General features: G+C 36.6%; 2 protein-coding genes across 14 annotated transcripts in view; one reads left to right on the forward strand and one right to left on the reverse strand.

Moving 5' to 3' along the window:
• The window catches only part of LOC147844582 (uncharacterized), a 128214-nt gene that overhangs the window by 62014 nt on the left and 49094 nt on the right, over window positions 1-17106 (reverse strand). For 3 of the 11 annotated variants that reach the window (XR_015482340.2, XR_015482344.2, XM_088649925.1), the window contains exon 1: window positions 5137-5222. Coding sequence is in view for 1 of the 11 variants with exons in the window: in XM_088649925.1 (XP_088506051.1) it covers window positions 5137-5154 (18 nt within the window). In the remaining 10 variants the exon portion in view is untranslated. Of the gene's footprint in view, window positions 1-4534; window positions 4915-5136; window positions 5223-5847; window positions 7523-13956; window positions 14089-17106 lie in introns of those variants that run through there. The other 8 variants (XR_015482338.2, XR_015482339.2, XR_015942138.1 and 5 more) reach the window with 6 other exon arrangements.
• Window positions 3624-17106, forward strand: part of chrm2a (cholinergic receptor, muscarinic 2a) — a 140913-nt gene continuing 127430 nt past the window's right edge. For all 3 annotated transcript variants that reach the window (XR_015481808.2, XR_015942032.1, XM_087246140.2), the window contains exon 1: window positions 3624-3753. The gene's annotated coding sequence lies outside the window, so the exon portion shown is untranslated. The remainder of the gene's footprint in view (window positions 3754-17106) is intronic.

Genomic DNA, 17106 nt, shown 5'->3' on the forward strand with positions numbered 1-17106 from the left:
CCTGATCCCCGGCTGGTCCCTTAGCCCCCAGTGAGAGTGACAGGCAGCTGATGGACAGTTCATTTAAACTGAGACAATCACACAATCACTCCAGGCTGTCTCGCTCTCTCCCCGTCTCCCATTCCTTCACTTCTTATGGCTCTTTTCTCTGGCGGCAGACAAAGCTATCGCTGCGAGAGGAGCTGTGCTGATTGCATGCGTGCATTGTGTGCTGCTCCTTTGCTAAACGAGAGCCACGACTGCAGGAACAGGAGCTCTTCTAATAGCAGCTGTCAATTAAACCCCCCTCCCAATAGGCAGTGTAGACATACAGTATGTATATTCCGAGAGGACGGCGCTAGCTTGACAGCGTGGGCTAAATTGGCATGTGAACTAAAGCAGAAGAAACTAATTAAACAGAGAGATCAAACTAATGGCAGTGTCTTCAACTAATCAAACTCTCCAGCGCTTATTTTCCTCTCTCATTAGACAAAAACAACACAGTGCTGCTAAGGAGAGGAACATCGTGTGAATGCATTGCTTGGCCGGTGGCATGTTGCGCACGGCATGTGTGAACATGTGTTTAACACACACAGTGAGAGACGCAATTGAATAGAAGCACTGGGCGATTGACGACCAAGCTCAAACCACACACACAGATATTCTTATTATTATGAACAGAGGCTCTGGTAACTCATAAACAGATGCAGGAAGAGTTTCCCCAGTAGATGTCAGTATAATCTTCACCTCCTCTAATACTCAGCCACATTCATGCATGAAAACCCTCACACACACACACACACACACACACACAAACAGCTCTTGCAAATAAAAAAGGTAGTGCGGTTGTACTGCGATGCTTTGAAACAGACCGTGTTATTTAAATGGTGCTTCAAAGAACCGAGTGGTTTCCTAAATTATCCCTTATTATATTTAAATGGTACATTCTTATGGTAATACCGTGGTACTTTATTTAGGGGGGAATCTGCATAAACAATCAAATATCAGTGTTATCTGAGCGCAGCTTTGATCTTTCACTGTTAATTGATTGGGAAAACCCATTTCATGTCCGGTTAGATGTTAGTGGGGGATTTCAGCTCGATGTGGGGCTTCAGTGAATGACACTAGTCCTGATAATCATCTCATTTCTTTCTGAACTACATTCAGGGTTCATGCACTTTTTTTACTACTAAAATTCCAGGACTTCTCCGTGATCTCTTTCAAGTAAATTATCTTGACATTATGTTTCATGCAATGTCTACATATGCGTGGTGAAAGGAAAACAATACATTCATTCATTTTCCTTTCGGCTTATGTAACAGGATTATTTCAAGCATACTGATTTCACTTTATTTTCCTCCTGTTTACTTACTGTTCACCTAAAATTGTGTTGTGTTCACGATATAAATGTAAAAAGAGTCTGTAAAGTGTCTGTGGTGTCACCCCTTCTCCCCCTTTGGGTTAACGTCAAGGTGGTATAGTCCAAACAGCCATACCTGTTGCACTATTGTTTGAGCGGTCTTTTGCACCTTCACCTTGAACTAAGGAGTGTGCATTTAACGTAATGAGCTAAAGCTGCCGATCTGTCATAATAACATTTTCTGTGCAGACTCAAAATGGTGTCCTCTCGTCATTAACTACACAACGCAGAGCAAAAGAGAGTACGGTTACACTTAGTCCCTTTATTAATCAGGAGTCGCCACAGCGGAATGAACCACCAACTTATCCAGCATATGTTATTCCACTGTGGCGACCCCAGATGAATAAAGGGACTAAGCTGAAGGCAAATTAATAAATAAAACATAATATTATCATAATATTGTAATGTTATGTAATTATAATTTGATAAAATATCAACCACCCCAATCATTGACCAGTCCAGCAGTCCAATTAAAAAAAATAAATAAATAAATAAAAATTATATATATATATATTGTTTAGAAGTAAATTCTGTAAATTTTAAGAAAACTAATTATTCAAAATGTAGAGCTTGCATTGAGATAAAGCGTAGAAAAGAAGATTGACTGACATAAAAACCCCAGCAAAATTAATAAACATTAAACAAAAGAAGAAAGTGTGCATTTCAGGAGTTGGACAACATGGCTGGAGTTGTGCACTGGTGTGTTTTATTCATTCATTTTCTAGTCGGCTTAGTCCCTTTATTAATCTGGGGTTGCCACAGCGGAATGAACCGCCAACTTATCCAGCAAGTTTTTACGCAGCGGATGCCCTTCCAGCTGCAACTCATCTCTGGGAAACATTCACACATACACACTACGGGCAATTTAGCCTACCCAATTCACCTGTGCCGCATGTCTTTGGACTGTGGGGGAAACCGGAGCACCCGGAGGAAACCCACGTGAACGCAGGGAGAACATGCAAACTCCACACAGAAACGCCAACTGAGCCGAGGTTCGAACCAGCGACCCAGCAACCTTCTTGCTGTGAGCCGACAGCACTACCTACTGCGCCACTGCTTCGCCCTACTGGTGTGTTTCCTTAATCATTTCATTTTCCTTCAGCTTAGTTGCTTTATTCATCAGGGGTCAACACAGCGGAATGAACTGACAACTAATCCAGCATATGTTTTACACAGCAGATGCCCTTCCAACTGCAACCCAGTACTGGGAAACACCCATACACACTTATTCAGACACACTCATACACTACGGCCAATTTAGTTTATTCAATTCACCTATATCCCATGTCTTTGTACTGTGGGGGCACCCGGAGGAAACTGTCCCTACACAGGAAGAACATGCAAACTGACCCAGCCGGGATTCGAAACAGCGACCTTCTTGCTGTAAGGCTAATCACTGAACCGGCGTGTCACCCACTGTTTCCTTAATCTGATCGTTGCTAATTAATAATCACCTTCTTGTACTGTAGCTATTGAAAATATCATGGTATATTTGAATATGCAAATCAACAGTGTGTATTTTGGGCACAGCACCATGGTACTACCACATACAATAAATCTGTTGAGTACACGTGAATCGTCCATAAATTGAAGCTACATGCAATATAATTGGAGTATGATTATGGTAATCACGTAATAGCAATATGTTTATCAGAGCACCATTACACTACACTGTTTAAATCACACGCCGTCTTTTTGGATACGCACCATAGCAAAGCCATTCTAGCTTGTTTGGGAACAGTTTTAGCGCCACAGTACTCTGCCCACAAGTGTTACACACGCTACATTTTCCGCTAAAAGGTTTTTTGGGATTTAGTGTGACACGGATCTGAGGACGCGCTGCATGCGCGCTCACGGCACGTTCGAGCAAAGAGCTCAAATCCCGTTTAATCCTTGCGCGTCGCCGCCGCGTCCGGAGAAAGAATCGAGCCATCGGCGCCTCCGGCAGCAGCAGACGCGCGCGCAGAGCCGCTCAATAACGCGACGCGTACATTTACCTGAACATCACACGCAACCAAATCTACTTTAAGCCCCCGAGATGAACCAGTCTACCCACTATAAAACCCCGAGCTTGATGCACCATAACGCACAGAGTGAGTGATATAGGTGAAGCATTGATGCCTGTAAACTCAAGTGTGTTGATGATGTGGGAATGATGCTGTAAAGGGACCTCCTGCGTCTCCTCCCCTCCCTCCTGCACCCGTACTCCTCATTTCCACTACTCATTTTGCGCTCAGCAACACGAGAAGAGCTCCGACTGACCGTCCAGCATCATGTCCTCAGACGTCCAGCTGCGCGAGCAAACGGACCCGGAGAGCAGCGACCCCGCGGGCGCCAGGACACACTGAGAGCAGGTAGGACAAACTCTCCGTCGGCTGCGGGTTATCTAGCTAATACTACACCAGATTCGTGCCATCGCAGAAAAGCGAATGCATTATACACCAACAACCGCCAACAAACGATCGCGCGCCAAACAGCGCACATGCAACACACACAAGATCCTCACACACATATAAAATGACTGGTCTTCACATGAACCCAAATGCCGCATGAAATGAGGATCGTTGTGAATTGAGATGATGAACTTGACAGTGCATGAAAACTCCAAATGCATCTCTGATATCAGCGTGGTCTCCTTCATAAATCTCTCAACTTTAAGACTTCACTCATCAGAGACCATTTGGCAGAAAAGCACCAGATCTGAGCGCGCGAGCAGAACTGAAACCACGGCTTTACGCGCAATCTTAAGCGCAAATTCTTCACGCGCAAACAAACTGGAATTCTTCTGGATATTTTTGGTTTGATCTCCTTGAAATGCATTAGATCACACAACTGAGGTTTAAAAGAAACAGATCTGCATGAATGAATCTCCGTCCGTGTTGTGCGTAAAAGGTTTTGCGCACTGAACTTGAGCGCGACGCGCTAATTATGTAACCAATTCCCGTCAATCTGGTCAAGTTGGTCATCAAATATCTGCTCTAAATTATGTCAAAAGACGAATATTACATGAAGTGTGACACATATACATGCAGACTTTTCCAGTATGAGTTGATTCACCCGACAGACGGACCTTTGCCTCGTGTTCAAGGCGAACAACCACAGACATTAAACATTGAGCGAATCAATCAAACTCACCGAAACGCGCTCAACTCAGGAGAAATGCTGAAATCCTCAAGGTGAAGCCACTTTATGTGCTGGATAGAAGATTTCTCTAATACATTTGCATGAAGTTCAGGTTAATATTTTGGTCGTTCATGTTCACAGTAGCCTAAGCTAAACTGATTAAGAAACGAATCACATAAAAGCACCTGCCTCCAATGATTGGAAAAGGATTAACAGTTATTAATCAACAGAGTGTAATCAATAACTCGAGCTGGAAGTTTTCCACAGAAGTCTGGGAAGCTGCTGATTTATTTCCTCTGTTCGTGGTTCAAGACGTGCGCGCGGATCTCATCGATAATCAAAGAGCGTAACGCGGCAGGTGCGCAAAACCTGCTTTTTTAACCTTCGTGTTTAGCAAATATTTCACATCGAGAGTAAACAGATGCACCCCTGACTGCTCATAATTCAGCTATCGATTCTACTTGTGTTCCTAAAGGATTGATTATCGGTCGGACACGAGTAGCATATTGATTATTAGCGGAATTGCGGCTGGTTTTGGTTTTTATTGAGTGAGCCTCCGTAACAAGTGCTTGTAATCAGATCCTTCAAAAGTAGAAGAGTAAAATTCGCTTTACCTGCTGAAAAGGTATCATTTGCAGACCATTTTAAACACTGAGAGCGAGTTTCTGGAGTTGTTTTTCAAGCTGTTTGCGCGTTCTGCGCCGGGAGCGTGCAAGGAGACACCGGTGACGCGCACAGGAGCATTACAAATTCAGTGTAAAACCTGCTCAGTAGTGTTGTTACTTGCTTTAATCAAAGTATTTTAATGTAACAGCGTTTTATATTTATTTTAATAAATAATCAGTTGATGTAACCCATTAAAAGTGCCATTTAAATTCCATTAAAAAAAACTAACCCAAGGTTGGGTTACAACAAATCAGCATTTTTTAGTGCATAATTAACATACATAAACTAGTAAAATGATCCAGTGTGTAATTAAACTCATTCATAATTAACATTTACATTTCTAAATAAAAATATATATAGAAAATAGGTTGTTTCTACATAATCTATTGCTATTTTTTTGTACAATATAAAATATATTAATTTACAAAGAAATGACATGACAATTCTCTCGCACTTAATCTGACCAGCAGCATTAAAATGCACATTAAATTAACACCTAAGATTTGTGACTTTAAGCTAATCTGTTAATTAAATAAATAAAATATTTCAAGTAAAGTTATAATATGTGTCATGTTAATAATATGCACCCCAATACATGACTTAAACTTTACATGTACGCTATTAAAAAAACAAACACTCTCTCCTACTGGAAAACTCACCCGAAATATTGATGACTCATGTTGTGAACAGAATGTCCAATCAAATGCTCAGTAGAATGAGAAAGCTCCTCCCCCTGACGTCATGCATAATGTATATATTCTGCATATATATACAGAGGTCTGTTAGTGTTCACACTTACAGGTTCAGTCCAACTGGAGAAATAAGAGGCTTCAATTGTCAAGTGTTCGGCATGTAATACAGACAAACAACGTCTAAAAATAGATTATACGGTGACACTACACATAATTAAAGAATAAATTTAACAAAATCATCTCTGATAGACCAAATGGCATAAACCACAGTACAACAGAAGTACATGCAAACAGATATACAACGCTATTAATAATAAAATAACAGTATTACATAAAGGAACATTAAATCACAATGTCACGTGTGCCATATATCTATTTTAAGAGTCTTCATTGTTTGGCTGATAGTGGTGTTAAGCTGGTAAAGAATGGATATGATTACTTGTGCTTTGTACACATCAACACCCAATAATACACACAGGCTGCTGTTTAGTGTGTGTGTGTGTGTGTGTGTGTGTGGCCTTCTCACTGAGGTACGTTTTGCATTGTCTCCATATCAGGCTGTCAAAGTGTTTGAGAGAAACACACGCTTGTTCACGCTGACCTGAGTGTGTGTGTGTGTGTGTGTGTAATGTCGTCCACTAATGAGGTCAGGCTTTGTAATATCGCTCTTCTCCTTCAGAAAGTAATTATGCATTTGTGCACATTATAAAATCTGCAAAAGTGTTTTTTTTTCTCTCTCTGACAGAAATAACATCTGTCAAAACACATCCGTCCAACTCCAGATATTACTTGCGCAAACGCCTGTCATCATCTGAAAGATTTGCATAACGTCGTCTATTGGCAAGTGCATAGAATGAGGATCAGGTTTCTCAGGGAAGTGCTGCCTTTATGTTAAGGAGACGCTGTGTTTATAATATTCCAACTAAATGATATTATGATTATAATATTACAAATGTTTTGCTCAAGTTGTGCTTGTGAATTTGATCAGACTGTATCTCAGTGCTGAGTGTGCATTATTAACTGGTTATAAAAGGGTTAGAAGGCTTGCAGGCTGAAAGGATTATGATAAGGGATATCGCTGTACATACTCAACACATATTTGAGATGTTTGGCCAATCACAGTGCACTGGGTCAGCTGGCCAATCAGAACACTCTGTGATTTTGTAGGTGTGGCTTGTAGAAATCTGAAATCGAGCTGCTGCAGTAATGAACACAATGTGAAAAATGTATTATTTTCAACACTAAAACTGCATGAAACATGATCTCATGCATGAAGGTGGCAGTTGCTCTGCTGGCCAATCAGAGCACTCTCTGGGTTCTTGGAAACCAATGATGTTCTACATTTAGATTTTTTTAAACATTAAATCCTGATGACCTATTTTAAGACACGCAATACAGAAAAAAATTAAATACATTTAGAGGCGGGGCTTGAAGAAATCTGAAATTAAGCTGCAGCAATAATGAACAAAAGGTGAATAATAGCTCATTTTAAACATTAAAATTGCATGAAATGATTGATAATGCATTTTTGACTTATACCTTAGGTGGCAGTTGCTCAGCTGGCCAATCAGAGCTCTCTCTGGGTTCTTAGGAACCAATGATGTTTTACATTTAGATTTTTTTTTTAAACATTAACCCCATGATGACCTATTTTACTACACGTAATACAGAAAAAATAGATTTAGGGGCGGGGCTTGAATAAATCTGAATATAAGCTGCAGCAATAATGAACGAAAGGCGAAAAATAACCAATTTTGAACATTAAAATTGCATGAAATGAATAATAATGCATTTTTGACTTATACCTTAGGTAGCAGCTGGCCAATCAGAGCTCTCTATGGGCTCTTGGGAAGGCGGGGCTTGGAGAAGCCTCAATCAGAGCAAACTATGGTTTTGTTTAAGTTCGGCATTTAAGGATTATTAAATTTTTTTAAATCAGATTTTTAAGAATTAAATCATAAAACTAATACTTATACACACAAAAAAATCATTTAATACCAATTAAATTGGCAGCTATGGTAAAGGGCAAAACATCACAGTGCACTGGGCCAGCTGGCCAATCAGAGGACTCTGTGATTTTGGGGGTGGAGCTTGTAGAAATATGATCCCAAAAGTTTCAGATACACTAGAAATAAAGCCCATCTTGAACATTAAAATATCATGAAATTAATGGAAGTAGTCAGATTAGTAATAGTTATAGAGTCACATTATAGATGTATGCTTGAGTTGTTTGGCTAATTACAATGCGCTGGCTTCTGGCTCTGGATTCTGCTGACATTTTTTGCTATGTCTGTGGAGAATTTTGATAAAAATCTGCATCTGGAATTATTTTTGGAGTATCATACTAAAATCTTAATATATGAAATAACATCTTTTAAACTTTAAATGTTTAAAATGCAAATCCAATTAGATTTACTTTATTTGGTAAACAAATCAAGTCTCATAAAATATCTCAGAAAATATGACTGCACAAACTGCATTGTACATAAATCAGATGAACATGTTCATATTAGTCAATAATACTCCTGAAATTCATTAAAAAACTGAATAAATATAGATTTACACACATTTACTCAGGTAAACAATCTGAGTAAACAAACGGCTACAAATCTGCAGAATTCTGCGCGCAAAGATTCCATGTGGGCCTAGCGATGGCTCACTGGCCAATGAGAGCACTCTGGCTTCTTTGGGAGGCGGGGCTTTGGACCAAGAGAAACTCAATGGGCCCTTTTCACAAGATGGTGATGATGCATCAGCATCTTAACTCCTTAAGTTTTTAATATCTTTTTTCATTGTATGTGCATTTATAAAGCTATACTTTGTATTATACCGTCTTTGCATCAAATACCAAAATAAATAAATGAAGTGCTTATGCATGGTGTTAGTAATACAGCATCTATAGACAGGACAGTAGATTTGATATTTGTATTGATATTTAATATTCTCTCTTCTGGATGCCGTCATCAGTCTTACAAAATTTCTTTCTTTTTCTGAAAGTCGTGAAAACATGATCATGCAGTTTTCTTTTATTATTTGAGCAAATGCATTTGTGATACTCTCCCGTTCACCGCACTCTGAGTTTACCGACTATGACGACTTCTGCTGCTGAGAAACCTGCAAATGTGAAAACTGTCCACATGAATGATTCAGATCAGGCAGGAACGGATAGAGGAGTGCAGTAATGTACAGTATGAGTGGTAATAACATGTTTGTTGAACTTTAAAGCATGCTAACACCTATTCTAGTACACCCACTGAACAATAATGACCTTTTAAAACAGCCCTTTACCCATGGGGCCCGGGTGAGAGGATGCTTTACAGCAGGCTGTGTTTAATGGCAGCGTGAGGCTGTTTCACTGATTAATGTTTATGGAGTTGCAGTTGAAATCATTTAGAAGTGCTAACAGGACTGCTGAGACCCTGTCAAACTGACTGACAGCATCTCCTGACACACACACACACACAAACACACACACACACACTTTACACACTCACAGAGTCTGCTATCAAACACACTCTCCTTCACATCTGTTATTCACACATACACACATACGTTAACACCACAACACAGTTGCACTCACTCACTCGCATACACAAACACACACACACACATTCACACAACAATAAAGTTACACTCACTCACTCAAACACACACACATTAACACCACAATACAATTACACTCACTCACTCAAACACACACACACACATTAACACCACAATACAATTACACTCACTCACTCAAACACACACACACACACACGTTAACACCACAATACATTGAGACTCAAACACACACGCACACACACATTAACATCACAACAGACACACACATGTACACACACACACATTAACACCACAACACAGTGACACTTACTTAAACACACACGCACACACACATTAACACCACAACAGTGACACCCACTCAAACATACACATATATGTTAACACAACGACACTCACTCAAACACACACACACAGAGACTCTGCTATTAAGAAACTCTCTGACTGTTATCCACACACACACACACACACACATTACACACACTTAGTCTGCTATCATACACACTTGCCTTAACATCTTTTACACACACACACACACACACACACACACACACACACACACACACACACACACGTTAACACCCCAGAACAGTGACACTCACACACATCAAAAACACATCACAATGACTCAAACGCACACACATTAACACAACAGTAACACACATTGACTCAAACACACACAAACACCACAAAACAGTGATACTCACTTAAGCACACACACAGACACACACACAGACACACACACATACACACAAACATTAACACTGCAACTCAGTGACATTCACTCACACACACACACACAAACACGTTAACACCGCAACAGTGACACTCAAACACACACAAACAGTGCCACTCACTTAAACACAGACACACACACACACACACACACACACACACACTTTTTAATAAGTTGGCCTTGAATACTTTGTGTTTGAGTGTGTGTTAGGATGTGTGTGTGTTCTGGTTTTTGTGATTTATGAGGACAAATTTGTATAATGAAATTTCCACATTCAAAATTAATTAGTTCTTTAGTTAAGAGATTTTTAAACAATAAAATAAATTATACCCACAGAGAGTCATAAACCAGCAAAATGTGTGTGTGTGTGTGTGTGTGTGTGTGTGTGCAGTACTCACTGCTCCAGGTTTATTTGCAGCACTAGTTGTCGATCAGAGAAAGTAAATAGAAAATAAATGAGAGGAGAGGAGGAAACTCATCGAGCGTCTGATCTGAACATCTGCTGAGTTTAAAATCATCAAATCATTTCTGCAGGTCCTCATCTCAAGTACTCTGAAAGCCAGAGCATATGTGTGTGTGTGTGTGTGTGTGTGTGTGTGCTCACCGAACAATAGCTTGGAGATGAATCTGTTAAAGTTGGCATGAAATGGAAATTGTGACCATATTTTCTTCCCTCTTGTGGAAGTTTGTATCCGAGTGAAGCGGCGAGGCCTGGGTTTGTGCTTCAGGAGTTGTGGTTTTGCAATGTCTTTCCAATGCACAGGATGATGCACTGTAACAGTTTTTACAGACGCTAGGACACATTTCTCTACACTTTAGCAAAAGTCTTCACACAATTCTCCTAACTGACTTTTTAGCTTGGCACTAGGGCTGCAACAACGGATTGATTAAAATGATAAAAATCGATTACTAAAAGCGTTTTCATGATCGATTCGTTGTGTTGCGTGACACACTTTAGCCCACCACTGGGCGGAGTGAACATGGCCTCTCTCCGTCTCTTGCGCACTGATACAGAATTCAGCGGCTCAAAGAAGACAGGGATGATGCAGAAGAATCACAACAGAATCCTACTTTTGTTCTGTTTTGAAGTAAGAACCGTAAAGTCCCTGGTGCTGGTGTTTGTGTCTGGCGCTGACAGCGGGATTAAGGTGGTTTTGTTTTCGGTATTGCTGACACAATAGGTGATAGACGGCATTAACTAAAAAAACTCTTACCCTAAAAAGATCTATGTTTCCTACAAAAAGGCAAAGCAGGATATGTTTTACAGCTGTCCTTTGCTTTTTTTCCGCTCGATATTATGAGCACTGCTCAGTTTAAGCGGTCTCAAAATGCGTTTAGCCGGGAGAGCTTGAGCTGAGCAGAGCTTCAGTAAGGGTGCTTTCACACTAGCACTTTTAGTCCGCACCTGGGTTCGTTTGGTGTCATAGTACGGTACGTTTAGCTAGTGTGAACGTGTCTTCTGAACTTGGGTGCGAACCCATGAACCGTAATTGAGTCCGCCTGAAAGAGGTGGTCTGGGGTTCGGTTCATGCGAACTCTGGTATGGTTCACTTCTGATGTGAATGCAATCGTACCAAATAACAGAAGTAAACCGAAAACTGCACAACAAACTATCATTTTCATAACGTTCGTGTGTGTGTGTGTTTGTGTCTGTGTCACGTTTAATACCTTGGTGACGCGCGGGACTGAGCCAGATCAAACACAGTGTCAGTGATACACAGTGATATCTGATTGTCTCCTCCAAAAACAGCTCCTGCAGACGCTGTGTGATGTTCTGAATGTTTATAATATGTTTGCGGTAGATGGATGCGAGTCGCTTTCTGTATGTCCAAAACCAAAAGCTTCAGTTAAAGCAGAGCGACCGCGATGTGCGGATGTCTTTCCATTTCGGCGCTTGCTTTCTTGACTGTCACCTAGCAACGGCTGTAAACAAAACAGCAGCTCGATGACGCAAGCGTGCCGGGGTTCAGAAGGAAAAAAGACAGTGGGAACACAAACCAACCGAGGAGGTGGCAAGGGGAGACAATCGAACTTGGGTACGGTCCAGGCAAATAAACCAAGTGTGAAAGCACCATAACGACCAACGGAAAAGTGCTTCTTTTTTTCATTATTTTTCTTTTCGAAAACAAAACCCACTTAACAACGCTGAAAGACGTGTCATATTATCACAATTATTCAGCAATTTAATGCTTTATTTATATTTTAGACATGTAAATGCACACAAGTACTAGTAACACAAGACATTTAGAGTTTGTAAAACACAAAGGAAGTCTAGTCTCTTTTTTAGATGCTTCATTTTTCCATCTGTTGTCATGTATAGCTGCACTGCAGAAAACTTTTCTTACTTTTTACTTGTCTGGTTTCCAGTTCAATCACCTAAAAAATCTCACATCAAAAACAGACAAGAAAAATGGCATGAGAAAATGAAGTGATGCTGAAAACTTTTGAGATTATATCTTATTAACATATTTTTTCTTACCCCATTGGCAAATAATTTAGCTTTTTTTAAGCAAACAACGACTTAATTTTGAGGTTAAGTGATTTATTATGCTATTTCATGTGTCTAGTATGTATCTTCATTTAAAAACATTTAGATATTTGGATTGAAAACAGAACAAAACAAGTTAGTTTTTATTATTATTAATATTATTATTATAACAGCTCAGGGATGAGCTTTTTTGAATAAAGGGTTGGAAATGAATTATTTTCTTGTTTTTGTTTTTTAAATCCAATGAATCGAAAAAATAATCGACAGATTAATTGATTACTAAAATAATCGTTAGTTGCAGCCCAACTTGGCAAAGCAGTTCATTTCACATTCAAAAAGCACTAGAGCTACCCAAACACTTTATTCAGGTCTCAAATAAACTCATTCTTCCAGAACACTAGCAAAAGTTGACAGCCGACAAACACACTTAGGCCCCATTTACGCTAATGCGTTTTCGTTTTAAAACGCTTAAGTTTTGCTACGGTTACGCCATCCATCCACACTACGCCGGAGTTCTCGAGCGCTGAAAACGGAGCGATTTGAAAATGCTGGAGAGGCCGTTTTCATTCCCAGAGTGCGCGAATGGTCACGTGATATACGTTTTTGGTGGCGTAGTGATGACGGGGATATGTTCAGAGACGGGAGGTGAAACACTAGTGTGGACGCGGATCGTTTTTGATCTAAAACTCAGTTTTAAAACTAAAATGCACTAGTGTAAACGGGGCCTTAGTCTCCCACAAAACAATGAGCTAAAAAACACAACATGTGAAGGAGGAGGGTTGGAAGGTCAATTGGTTAGTCAGTCAGTCAGTTAGTCGACAGCGGCCTCTAGTGGATTTACGTTAGAACAACAAGCGTGATTTGCACTTGAGAGAAATTTGAGATGTGAAAAACAAAAAACCTCCAAAAAAAATCTATAAAAAAAATGTAGCCCCTGGCATGCATTTGGCACTCTCCAGAAATATATACAGGGGTACGTTTTCAGAATGAGCCTGGGTTAATAAAATGACAATAATGTAATCATTTGCTCATACGCCTCATGTTATCTGAAACCAATATGATATTTGGTAGAACACAAAGAGACATTTAGCACACGACAGCAGCTGCTACAGTATTTTCTCTCAGATGTAAGCGAATGTGATGGTAAAATGTTGGTTTTTGGCTGAACTCTTGCTTTAATGATCTCTCACACTGTCTCCTGCACCTCATCAGCTTCACAGCAGGTCTGCAAAACCTCCGTCATTTGTTCCACAAAGGGAGACAAATGAAAAAGATATGCAAATGTACTTACTGTTTTCTGGAGCCCGTAGAGCTCAGCCCAGAGGAAGGAAAGTGTTATTGCTCAGATGTTGCTCGTTCACAGCTCAAGAGACTTAATGCTGTTCTCACTCGCGTTATGCAGCAACTTTGTTTCATGTTTCCCCTGAGGAGAAATAAAAAAAAAGCAGACACAAATGAGTCAGTTGCTGGAGGAATACAGAGCTGGAAAATAATTAATGTGGAGCCGCTCGGGTCACGAGGGGGATCCGGGGTCCAAAACTGTGGGCGGAGAAAAGACAACTAAATATTAATTTGAGATACGCTCTCAATTAAAGTGTGCAGTTTTAAAAGTGGCATTGTTGTTTTATATTAGATATCTCATTGCAATTTTAATGTTTTAGTGATTTTGTTGTGTATGTTTGGGTCATATTAAGAGTTTTTAAAAAATAAATAAGCAAATATTCTTTATTAAACTATTATTTCAGCATTATTATCTGTTAGCTTATACTTATGATTCTCATATTGTAGTTTTTAATAATATTATAGTTTCTAATATTATTAATAATGCATGGGTATTGAAAATATTAATACATTTTTAAAGTTTCGATATTTTGCATTGCTGTTTTACACTAGATATCTCAATGCAATTGTAATGTTTTACTGATTTTGTTGGGTAGGTTTGGGTCATGAGTTTTTTTCAATAAAGCAGCATATTTTTATTGAACTATTATTAAAACATCATTTTGTTTTAGGTTTAGCTAATATTTATGATACTGATATTATAGTTTTAAATAATATAGTTTCTAATAATATTAAAGGGTATTAAAATAATAAATGCATTTTTAAAGTTTCTATGTTTTGCATTGTTTTATGCTAGATATCTAATTGTAATTTGAATGTTTTAGTAATTTTGTTGGGTATGTTTGGGTCATTTTAAGAGTTTGTTTAATCAAGCAGTATATATCTTTTAATTAAATGATTTCAGCATTATTCTCTTTTAGCTAATATTTATGATACTCATAGTTTTTTGAATATATTTTTTATAACATTAATAAATACTATTTATAATAATACTATATTACTATAATAATTACTATTAAAAAAACTATAGTAATACAAAAATGAATGGGTATTAAAAATAACAAATGCATTTTTAAAGTTTCAATGTTTTATGCTAGATATCCCAATGCAATTTAAATGTTTTAGTAATTTTGTTGGGTAGGTTTGGGTAATTTTAGAAGTTTTTTTTAATAAAGCAGCATATATTTTTAATTAAACTATTATTTCAGCATTATTCTCTTTTATCCAATATTTATGATACTCATAGTTTTTTTTAATATTATATTTTTTTATAATATTAATAAATACTATTTATAATAATACTATATTACTATAATAATTACTATTAAAAAACTATATAATTACTATTAATAAATACATTTTTAAAGTTTAGATATTTTGCATTGCTGTTTTAGACTAGATATCTCAACCCAATTTGAATGTTTTAGTAATTTTGTTGGGTAGATTTGGGTCATTTTAATAGTTTTCAGTAAATAAGCATATACTTTTTATTAAATGTATTTTAACATTGTTTTGTTTTAGTTAATACTTATGGTACTGATAGTTTTTAATATTATAAATAAACACATTTTTAAAGTTTACTATTTTAAAGTTTTGATGTTTTGCATTGTTGTTTTAAGCTAGATATCTTATTGCAATTTTATTTTTTTAGTAATTTTGTTGAGTAGGTTTGAGTCATTTTAGGAGTTTTTTTTTAAATAAGCAGTAAATATTTTTAATGAAACTAATATTTTAGCACTATTTTGTTTTGGATTCAGCTGATACCTATGATACTGATATTATAGTTTTAAATAATATTATAGAAATTATATTATTTCTAGTAATATAAAAAAAATGCATGGGTATTGAAAATTATGAATACATTTTTAAAGTTTTAATGTTTTATACTAGGTATCTCATCACAATTTAAGAGTTATTTATACACATTTTTAATAAAGATTTATTTCAGCACTATTTTATTTTAGATTTAGCTAATGCCTATATTATGATTTTTACCATTTAAAAATATATAGAAAATAATTGGGTGTTAATATTTTTTTGGGTAGGGCATCATTTAAATAGTTTTTTTTATAAATAAGAATATATTTTTTAATAAAGTTATTTCAGTTTTATTTGCTTTTAGAGATTTATATTATTTAATACAAGTTTAAATTAAGTGAGTACTGAAGATAACAAACCAATTTTTTAATTTCTAAAATTTTGTTGAGGTAGGGTGTATAGTCATATATATATATATATATATATATATATATATATATATATATATATATATATATATATATATATATATATATATATATATATATATATACATATATATATATTATGATATAGTTTTTCAGTAATATTTAAAATATTTTTGCAAGTGCATTGAAAATAACAAATACATTTTTAAACTTTACAGTGATATTTATCATTGATGTTTTATACTATAATACTATAATATACTGTTTATAATTGTAATTTTAATGTTTTAGTAGTTTTGTTGAAAAGGGTGTCATTTTAACAGATAATTATAAATAAGGATATTTTTTTTATTAAACATTTATTTCAGGTTTATCTGTTTAAGATTTAGCTGATACCTATTATATTTTTCAACATTTAAGAAAATATACTGAAAATAATTACGTGTACAAAATTGGTTGGATAGGGTGTCATTTTAGTAGATTTTTATAAATAAGGACATCTTTTTTATAGTTTACATTTTGAAAGTTAAAACGTTTGGCAAAGTTGTTTTATACTACATATCTCAATGCAATTTTAATGTTTAGTAATTCTGTTGAGTAAGGTGTCCTTTTAATAGTTTTTAAAAAATAAATAAGCATATATTTTTAATTCAGTTTTATTTCAGGATTATTTGGTTTTAGATTTAGTTTATAATTATTTTTTTATGCATGAGTATTGAATTCTTGTTTCATACTATAAAACTATAATATACTGTACATCATTGTATTTTTAATGTTTTAGTAATTTTGTTAGGTAGGGTAGTATTTCAATAGTTTTTTTTTAAAAAGCATATATTTTTCTTTAACTTATTTTAAGTTATTTATTTTTAAATTAATTAATATTTATATTATAGTTTTTAATATTTTAAAATATT

This window comes from Danio rerio, chromosome 4 (genome assembly GCF_052040795.2).
Source record: "Danio rerio strain M-AB ecotype USA chromosome 4, GRCz13ab, whole genome shotgun sequence".
Classification (NCBI taxonomy): Eukaryota; Metazoa; Chordata; class Actinopteri; order Cypriniformes; family Danionidae; genus Danio; species Danio rerio.